Source organism: Canis lupus, chromosome 33, assembly GCF_011100685.1.
Source record: "Canis lupus familiaris isolate Mischka breed German Shepherd chromosome 33, alternate assembly UU_Cfam_GSD_1.0, whole genome shotgun sequence".
NCBI classification, from domain to species: domain Eukaryota; kingdom Metazoa; phylum Chordata; class Mammalia; order Carnivora; family Canidae; genus Canis; species Canis lupus.
In genome coordinates this window covers 29,271,345-29,282,094 of record NC_049254.1, presented here as the reverse complement: position 1 = coordinate 29,282,094, position 10,750 = coordinate 29,271,345, and the positions used below count along the sequence as shown (strand labels likewise).

The 10,750-nt window shown below is 43.0% G+C and overlaps 1 protein-coding gene across 2 annotated transcripts in view; it reads left to right on the top strand.

The window, feature by feature from the left end:
* Nucleotides 1-644: 644 nt before the first annotated feature.
* The window catches only part of OSBPL11 (oxysterol binding protein like 11), an 81,976-nt gene continuing 71,870 nt past the window's right edge, over nucleotides 645-10,750 (top strand). For both annotated transcript variants that reach the window (XR_005383406.1, XM_038583073.1), the window contains exon 1: nucleotides 645-926. Coding sequence is in view for 1 of the 2 variants with exons in the window: in XM_038583073.1 (XP_038439001.1) it covers nucleotides 733-926 (194 nt within the window). In the remaining variant the exon portion in view is untranslated. The remainder of the gene's footprint in view (nucleotides 927-10,750) is intronic.

Here is a 10,750-nt window from a genome sequence, read left to right as displayed (position 1 = left end):
ATTTTTCTAAGCCGGCTTTCTAAAATGCCAGACAGGGCCCAGCCAGGAAGGCCGGAAGTCTCCCACCGCCTTGCCCCCTCTGCCCTTTCCCTTCTTCCGGGGCAACCGCCCTGGCACCACCGCCCCGAGGCTCCGCCCCCTTCAGGGCCGCGTGCCCTGCGCCAAGATGGCGCCCGGCGCTTCTGCTCCGGGCGGAAGTGAGCTCACACTGCTCCGGAAGGGAAGGCAGGTGGGCGGGCGGGTGACCCGCCGCGGGGCCGTGGGTGGGGCGGCGGCCGCGGTTGTGGCGCCCACGCTCGGGGCCCGGAGAGAGGGTAACGGACTCGCCGGCTCCTGGGAGCCCGGGTCGAGGTGCCGGGCCGGGGCCGTCGGAGCACGTGGGCCCGAGAGGCGCGCCGCGGGCGGGGGCAGAGCGGCCCTGGGAGCCGGCGTCCCGCCCCCGGCGGCCTCCTTCCCGGGCCCTGCCCCGCGGCCGCCGCTCCGGGAACCGTGGAGCCGGCGGGACGGCCCCGCCGGGGAAGAGGTGAGGCCGCGCCCTCCGCCCGGGCCTCCCGGCTGCCCCCGCCGCCTCCCCCCTGTCCTCGTGCTCCCCCCGCTGCTGCCGGGCCCCTTCCCGCCGCGTCCGATGACCCTCCGCTAACTCAGCCCCTGGACCCCCCTCCCCCCGGCGCGCAGACCCTAAACCCGCCCCCGTCCGGACGCCGCTCGGCTGGGTCGGCCCCGGGAGCGAAGATGCAGGGCGGCGAGCCCGTGTCGGCGCTGAAAGTCTCGGAGAGCGAGGGGAAGCTGGAGGGCCTGGCGGCGGCCGCGGCGGGGACCCCCAACAAGAACAGCAGCAACAGCAGCTGCGGGGCGGGCGGCGGCAGCGGCAGCAGCAGCAGCAGCAGCAGCAGCCGCGGCGGCAGTGCCAAAGGCTGGCAGTACAGGTACGGCACCTTCTGCAAGGTGATGCCCCCCCCGCACCCCGGGAGGGTGCAGGTCTGCAGGTACCGACCGGGGAAGCCACCACCGACTTCCAGGAGCTACGAGTCTGCACCTCCCTGGGGCCCGGGATCTCTCCTCTCTCCTTAGCAAGGCTTTAGCTCATTCACTGCTGCGTCCATTCAACAGGTATTTCGTTGAAGGGCCTTTTGGACAACACACGAGCGGATCCTTGAACTTCCTTCCTCTGCATCCCTACAGTCAGTCCCTCCTCCGATTAAGATTTTATTTATTTATTCACGAGAGACACAGGGAGAGAAAGAAGCAAGAGGGAGAAGCAGGCTCCGTGCAAGGAGCCGGACATAGGATTCGATCCTGGGACTCGAGGATCACGCCCTGGGCTGAAGGCAGGCACCAACCCGCTGAGCCACCCCCCCCCCCCATCCGATTTAATTTCTCCGTTCTCACTTCTGTTTTTTGTTGTTGTTGTTTTTGCCTCTGTTGTAATTTGTCCCCAGGCCTGCCTGCCTGCCTCCTTCTGCTTGACCGTGAAGGGCCGGAGCTGCTTAACTCGGCTCTCCCCCGAGGCTAGCAAGTGCTAGGTGCGCCCAGCTTCTTTGTCCAGCGATTGAACGGAGTCCTTATTGAATAAGAAGAGATTCTTGCCCTCAGTTTCTGACTTAGAAGGGGAGACCAGACATAAATAATTTGAGTATGGGGCAAAGGTACAGATGCCAATGCCCTAATAATACCATACTCTTTTTTTTTTTCTTTAAAGATTCATTCATTCATTCATTCATTCATTTATTCATTCATTCATGATGCGGGGAGGCAGAGACACAGGCAGAGGGAGAAGCAGGCTGCACCCAAGGAGCCCGACGCGGGACTCGATCCGGATACCCCAGGATCGCGCCCTGGGCTGCAGGCGGTGCTAAACCGCTGAGCCACCCAGGGATCCCCCATAATACCATGCTCTAACCCAGTGATCCCCCATAATAGCATACTCTAACCCAGCCTGGAGATGTTTCAGTTTGAGTTGGTCAGGCCATTTGCAAACTGTGTCTTGAGAAATTCTACATTTTTTTTTTAAATTTTTTATTTTATTTTATTTATTTATGATAGGCACACAGTGAGAGAGAGGCAGAGACATAGGCAGAGGGAGAAGCAGGCTCCATGCACCGGGAGCCCGACGTGGGATTCGATCCCGGGTCTCCAGGATCGCGCCCTGGGCCAAAGGCAGGCGCCAAACCGCTGCGCCACCCAGGGATCCCCCAAATTCTACATTTGTTGATTTGTTGTTGTTGTTAACACGAAAGAGAAGTGTTGGAAGGAATAGGCAAGAGAGTGGGAGAAATAAAGGTGGTTTTATTTTTGTTTTTGATGCGTAAAGTATAGGGGGATGTAGCCATCCGGAATCTTTTTGAGATCTGTTTGACATGTGACTTAATAGATCCAGGCATACAAATAATGATTGCCTATTTGTATGTGTTTTTGGAAAGATCACAGTAAGTCTAGTGAGCATCCATCTGGCGTATATCATTACGTCGTATTTTTAAAGGATTGATTTATTTTAGAGAGAGCACACACACACACATATGCACATGCAAGAGTGTAGGAGCACCAGTGAGCCGAGGGACAGCAGGAGGGAGAGGGAGAAAAATCTGACTTCTCTGCTGAGCTTGGAGTCCTTGGAGCCCATCGCAAGGCTCAGTCTCACCACCCTGAGATCAGGACCAGAGCTAAAATCAAGAGTCGGTGGTGAGCCACCCAGGCACGCCGATAGTCACAATATTTTTTTTATTGTGATGAGAACTTCCAAGGTTTCTCTCTAAGAAACTTTTAAATATGCAATATAGTATCATTAATTACAGTCATTATGCTGTACATTATATCCTCTGAACTTATTTTGTAACTGGAAGCATGTACCTTTTGATCACCATCACCTAGTTCACCCTCCACCCCTCCACCCCCTCTGGCAACTACCAATCAATCTATCTGTGGGTTCATTTTATTTATTTATTTTTTTTGTTTTCTTAGATTCCACAAATAAGTGAGACCACACAGTATTTGCATGCCTTTGTCTAACTTCATTTAACATAATGCCCTCAAGGTCCATCCATGCTGTTGTAAACTGCAAGATTTCCTTTTTTGTGGCTGAGTAATATTCCATTTTATATACCACATTTTCTTTATTCGTCTGTCCCTTGATGGACACTTAGGTTACTTCTGTGTCTTAGCTGTCATAAATAATGCTACACTGAACATGGGGGTGCAGATAATCTTTTCAAGTTAATGTTTTTTTTGTTTTGTTTTGTTTTTGTTTTTTTACCAGATAAATTCCTAGAAATGGAGTTGCTAGATCACAGAATCTTAAGAATGAATGAAATCAGTCTGTTTCATGGTTGAAACCAAAGGAATGAATTCTTAAATTTTGGTTAACTGTGTACCTAATTCTGGTCCTTTTCAGGCCTGTGCTGTTTGTAGTTGTGAAATTTGTGTGAAATTTGGGATTAAAGCCAAGATTTTGTGAAGGATACACATTTATCATGAATCATATCCATATATGTGAAATATACATGCCTATATTAGCATACAGCAATGAAACGTAGAAAACTATAACTTTTTATTGGTTAGTGATTATAGGGCAAGAGAGTATGTTTAGTTACTGTGAGATGTTGAGGCTCACTTTGGGAATCAGCCTGATCTTCTCTTTTTTTGATGGCTTAAGACTAATATAAAATTATCAATTACTTGGTAGGGATATTTTGATATGACTTTAGGAAGCACAATAAAGTAATATTCCAAGTCAGGTCTTCTGAAATCTTCAACTCTTTGAAACCTAGTCTCAATTGAATTGAAAAGTGAAACAGGTCTCTTAGTCCTGGAGAGAGTTGTACAACGGCGTACTTTACTCCTGTACTTTGATTCAGAACATATCATCCCTTACTTAGGGTATTATTTAATGGTTATGTAATTTTGAAACTAGAATCTGTTGTAAGCACAAGGTTATCTCAGGAAATGTACCAATGAGAATGGCAACTGGCATTGTAGGACAGTCCAAGAAGATTTGAAAAATTAACATGCAGAGTCAGCGATAGTACTTCCTAGTGCAGTAATCAGTCACAATGACCTAAGTCATTCAGGAGAGCACGTGTGTTTAAGAAGGCAGAGAACTGTATGATGCAGTGGTGAACAATTTCAAAAGAAATAGCTGAAAAAAGATGCTTCAATATCTGGAAAATGCAGTTATATGAAGCTCTTCCCCATGGGGGCAGATATGTAATGCATTACCACATTTACATACATATTTTTATTTAATGAGGCTTGTCCAAGGCTAATCCTTCAACCTAGCTCTCAGCCTCATTTGTCCCTTTGTCCTTTAGTACATTGATCAAGCCATTTTCTCCATTGTCTTGTGTTGCTCTCTCTTTCCTGGCTTCTTCCCCTGAGACTCAGTCTCTAGACTTTAAAAACAACAACAATAATAAAACCTAGCCTAATCCTTTTCTCTTGAAGGACATTTACACTCAACTGCCTCCTTTTCCTCATTTATTGCTCAACTCAAGACAGTTGGCTCGGTCCTCACCAGGGATATGAGTGAAAAATGATGAATTTTTAAAGATATTTATTCCCATTTATTTCTCTGTTAGTGTATTTGTTCTGACTCTAATTGAAAAATTTTTAAAAGATTTTTATTTTTTTTAATATTTTTTAAAATTTTTTTTTATTTATGATAGTCACAGAGAGAGAAAGAGAGGCAGAGACACAGGCAGAGAGAAGCAGGCTCCATGCACCGGGAGCCCGACGTGGGAATCGATCCTGGGTCTCCAGGATCGCGCCCTGGGCCAAAGGCAGGCGCTAAACCGCTGCACCACCCAGGGATCCCAAGATTTTTATTTTTAAGCAATCTCTACACTCAATGTTGGGCTAGAACTCAAAACCTGGAGATCAAGAGTTACATGCTCCACTGACTGAGCCAGCCAGCCGTCCCTCTTTTCTTGACTTTGTTATTCTCTCTTGGTTTCTCCTTAATCCCTCTGTACCTTTCTCAGTATCTTTGGTTGTCTCCTTTCCCTGAAAACCTGGTGTGATATTCCATCATCTTTCCTTAAGATGCATGTTTTCTGTTCGTATCTCATTCTCTTCCATAGCCTCAGCTATTTCTGGAATTTGGGAGTCAATACATCCACCTCTCTACCTATAGTTTGCTACTATCCTATTTTTTAAAATGGAGATTTTTCATCATGACTTATGGAGTAGTTGAAAGCCAGTAAAGACCTTATGATTCAGATCCTGGGCTTTGGCTTTGCAAACTTAGAAGATTAATTAGCATAATGTTTTCAAGGTTTATAAATTCTGTAACATGTATCATTACTTCATTTTTTATAGCTGAATAATATTCTGTTATATGAATATACCACATTTTGCTTATCCATTCATCAGTTGATGGACATTTGGGTTGTTTCTGTTTTGTGGTTATTATGAATAATGCTACTTTGAACATTTGTGTTCAGGTTATGTGTGGATATGGGTTTTTTTTGTGGATATGTTTATTAAGTCTCTTGGTATATATCTAGGATGGAATTGCTGGTATGGCAACTTTATGTTTAATTTCTTGAGGAACTGCTAGACTTGTCTAAAGCACCTGCACCATTTTACATTCTTGCCAGCAGTCTATTAGGGTTTTAATTTCTTCATATCTTTATCAGCACTTGTTGTCTGTCTTTTTTATTTTGACTGTCCTAGTGGTTGAGAAATGGTATCTCATTGTGGCTTTGAATTGCATTTTCTTGATGTCTCATAACATTGAGTATCTCTTTATGTACTTATTGGCCATTTGTATATCTTATTTGGAGAAATGTCTATTCAGATCCTTTGTCCATTTTTAAGTTGGATTCTTTGTCCTTTTATTATTGAGTTGTAAGAGCTTTTTTTAATGTATTTTGGATACATTTCCCTTATCAGATACATAATTAGCAAATATTTTCTCCTATGGAGTATCTTTTCACTTTCTTAATATTGTTTATAGCACAAAAGCTTAATTTTCATGAACCCCATCAATCTTTTAGTTTTTTGCTTATGCTTGGTGTCACATCTAAGAAACCGGTGCCAAGTCCAGGATTGCAAAGATTTATGCAGATGATTTTGTCAAAGAGTTTATATCCTAGCACTTATATTTAGGGCTCTGATCCATTTTGAGGTTTTTTTTTTAATGATCAGTTATATTCTTTTGTGAATTATCTGCTTATGTGTTTTATTCATTTTTCTATTAATTTTTTTCTCAGTATTTTTCTTAATATATACTTGAAGTATATTTTAAAAATATTACATATCAATGGATATTTCTAGTTTTTACTATCAATATTACTTTAAAGATATTTTGTTGCTTTTTTTTTTTGAGCAGGTAAAAGAAATATATACAGTGAAGTGCTTACTTTACATACTTGTCCCACCCACTCAGTTTCCCTTCCTGGAGTCACTATGTATTACTGATTTTTTTTCAATGTACTTCCAGAGAAATTTATATTAGTTCTTTATGTAATAAATATGCACATACATACAACATTTTAAATTTATGTAGTTAAACTATTTGTTAAACTTGGTACAAATATTTTCCTGGCTGTGTTTTAATTTATTACATGTTTTCAGGCATATAAAAAACTTTTATTTATTTATTTATCTATCTATCTATTTATTTATTTATTTATTTTAAAAAGAGATTTATTTATTTATTTGTGATAGACATAGAGAGAGGCAGAGACACAGGCGGAGGGAGAAGCAGGCTCCATGCAAGGAGCCCGACGTGGGACTCGATCCAGGGTCTCCAGGATCGCGCCCTGGGCCAAAGGCAGGCGCTAAACCACTGAGCCACCCAGGGATCCCTAAAAAACTTTTATAAATCAGAACTCTTACACGTATTTTTAACTTTCACTTTGGATTATAGAAATGTTTATTTTTAAAGATTTTATTTATTTATTCATGAGAGAGACAGAGGCAGAGACATAGGCAGAAGGAGAAGCAAGCTCTTTGCAGGGAGCCCAACATGGGACTTGATCCCAGGATCCCGGGATCATGCTCTGAGCCAAAAGCGGAGCTCAACCGCTGAGCCACCCAGGCGTCCCTAGAGTGCAGTTCTTTGCCTGTTGGACAAAGACCTCAGTTTTTTATAAACTGACGGCTGGTGGCTTCTTTTGGTTCCTGGCTGCATGGGCCTCTCCACAGAGCATCTTACTACTTGGCAGCTTGTTTCAGCAGAGTGGGGAAGTGAGAAAGCAAGAGAATGCTATCAAGATGGAAGTCACAGTCCTTTGTAACTTAAACATGGAAGAGAAATCCTGGCACTTTTTAGTATTCATTAGAAGTAAGTGAGGACGGTCAGCCCAACAAGGTGTGAAAACCAGCAGCTGGGGATCACTGGGAGCCATGCAAGAAGGTGTCTATTACAGAGTTAGTATAAATAGACTCAAGATTGTCATCTTCTAAAAAAAAAAAAAAAGATTGTCATCTTCTGTTGGGATAGATTTGACAAGTAGGCAATTGGAAATTTGTTGTTAGAGCTGAGGGTTTGGGACTGAATCTGTCAGGGAATAAGAGGAGCTATTAGAAGATCAGTTGCAGTGATCTAGACATAATACAGGGAATGGGCAGTAGGCTGGAAAAGAAGGAAACTGTTAGAGGAAGATTGACAGAACTTGGTGATTGATTGGATTGAGAGTTGTAGTGAGGGAAGGAAGTAAAAATTGACATCAGTCATCTAGATTTGAAACTACTAACAAACAGGCAGGTCTCTTCCTTGTTAGCAAATAGTTATGGGTTTCATTAAATGGATAGAAGTCTACAAATGTGTAATATTTTTATGATCAGACCTGGTGTTTACTGCTGTGAATACTCTTGTTACAAGGAAAAGTACTTACTTGCAAATGGAGAAAGATCTGCCTACATATAACCTAACATTTACTGTCTTCAGGGTGTGACCACTTCTTTGGAGTTTGATTTCAAGAAATCATGAGGGTTTGATTTTTTTCTCTGTTGGGGTTAAAAGTTGAATATATCTGTATCCTAGTTTTTGTTTTCCTCATCTGAAATTTGCTGTCAGTGCTAGTAAAAATAAGAGAAAGGCTGCTTAGAGGCATGTAACTAAAAACCATAAACTACTGTTCCAAAAATCTAGTGAGAGCTATACCAAATCTTGAGGAAAAAGGTTTGGTTTATTATGGTATGCTTTGATTTCTTAGTGTTTTATATTTAGCTTTATACGTCTAAATATACAGTGCATTTGAGTTCATATTTTATTTTTTTGTTATTTTTTAAGATTTTATTTATTTATTTATGAGAGACACAGAGAGAGGCAGAGACCTAGGGAGAGGAAGAAGCAGGCTCCATGCAGGGAGCCTGATGCAGGACTCAATCCCGGGACTCCAGGATCACACCCTGAGCAGAAGGCAGATGCTTAAGGCAGATGCTCAACCGCTGAGCCACCCAGGAGTCCCTTGAGTTCATATTTTACTTAGAAGTTATACTGTATCAGGGATCCCTGGGTGGCGCAGCGGTTTGGCGCCTGCCTTTGGCCCAGGGCGCGATCCTGGAGACCCGGGATCGAATCCCACGTCGGGCTCCCGGTGCATGGAGCCTGCTTCTCCCTCTGCCTGTGTCTCTGCCTCTCTCTCTCTGTGACTATCATAAATAAATAAAAAAAAAAAAAAAAAGAAGTTATACTGTATCAAAACTATACAAACAGATTAATGTTAGAACATGCAAATTAGTATTTTTAGTTCTTTTTTAATAAATTGCATAGTGTAGGTTCCAGAAGAAATTGCTTGGCAAATAGATTTGTGGAAATTATGTCTTTTTAGACTCTTGTTTTTAGACTCTTGTTTTTGAAAATAGTGGGGAGTATTCTTGATGTAATTGTACTGCTTTGCAGAGGGAACATTTTTGGTTCCCTTGTTTGAGGGAACATCTTCCCTAGCTGAGAATCTTCCCTTGTATTGATTGATTTTGTTTAATAAAATGATTTGTGTCCAGAATTATTCAGGTTAAAGTTAAAACTAAATGACATGATTAAATAGTTACATTACTGTTTTGGCATTACCATTTGAGTTTTAAAACAACTTAGTTTGGTGGTGAAAGAATTTTCTTTTGGGTTTACTAGATATTTTAACAAAGCATGATTTCCCACTCAGTATGTCCCTGTACTTGAGTTCTGGCTGCCTTTGCCATTTACCTCCATTGCTCTTTTTCTTCTTCTAAGATTTTATTTATTTATTTGAGAGAGAGAGACAGAGAAAGCACGAGTGGAGGGGGGTTGCAGAGAGAGAGGCAGACTTCTTGCTGAGTGGGGAACCTGATGTGGAACTTGATCCCAGGACCCTGGAATCATGATCTGAGCCAAAGGCAGATGCTTAAGTGACTGAGCCCAGGCGCCCTCCATTGCTGATCTTGAGATTGGTCGGAAGGGCTCTGGAGGGGAGAAACTGAAGTCTGGTTGCTGCTGGATGCATCTGGAAGCCCTAGTCAAAAGGAAGGGAGAGAAAAAGAAAAGCAAGAGGGAAAATAAGGAAAGAAAAAGGACAGAGCAAAGAGATAGAAACAGGGAGAGAAAGAAAAGGAGAGAGGGAGGGAATGACAATGGTGTAAATAGTGAGATGAAATGCCCCCAGTAGTTGCTTCTGAAACAGCTTTCTTTAACCTTGATAAAGGCCTTTTTAAAGTGCTGCCTGAGCTTGTAAACCCTCAACGCTACAAAGAAAACTTTATTATCAGTTTTGCAGATGTTTCACATTTTTAACATAAATGAAAAGCATATTTTTAAATGTAATTTTTTGGAATAGGTAATATGTTCACTTTATTAAAAAAAATAATTAGAAGGTGTCCAATGAAAAATCTCTTCCCATCCTCTACTGGTTCAAGGCTCCTCCTACCTAAAAATGGCTTCTTGTGTGTGCTTCCAGGGATTTTTTTTTTAATGATTTATTTATTTATTTGAGGTAGAGAGGGTGGGGTAGGGGCAGGGGGAGAGAGGAGTTTTTTATATATAAAGATTTTATTTGGAATCCCTGGGTGATTCAGCGGTTTAGCACCTGCCGTCAGCCCAGGGCGTGATCCTGGGGTCCTGGGATCGAGTCCTGCATCCAGCTCCCTGCATGGAGCCTGCTTCTCCCTCTGCCTGTGTCTCTGCCTCTCTGTCTCTGTGTATCTCATAAATAAATAATATAATCTTTAAAAAAAAGAGATTTTGGGCAGCCCAGGTGACTCAGCAGTTTAGCGCCGCCTTCAGCCTAGAGCGTGATCCTGGAGACCTGGGATTGAGTCCCTACATGGAGCCTGCTTCTCCCTCTGCCTGTGTCCCTGCTCTCTCTCTCTCTCTCTGTTTCTCTCGTGAATATTTAAAAAAAGATTTTATTTATGTATTTATTCATGAGAGATACAGATAGAGGCAGGGACACAGCAGGCTCCCTGTAGGGAGCCCAATGTGGGACTCGATCCCAGGACCCCGGGATCACAACCTGAGTGGAAGGCAGACACTCAATCACTGAGCCACCCAGGTAGGTGCCCCAGGGAGAGAGTCTTAAACAGACTCCACCCTGGGCTCGATCTCATCACCCTGGGATCACAATTTGAGCTGAAACAAAGAATCAAACGTTTAATTGACTGCACCACCTGGGTGCCCCTCCAGAGATTTTTTTTTTTAAAGAATTAAGCAAATAAAATCTATGTTTTGCCGCACTTTTAGTTTTACCATAGAAGGTATCTTAGTAGTATGTGTTAGTTTAGGCTGCTCTAACAAAATACTGTGCAAAATACTGTATGTGTTAGTTCAGGCTGCTCT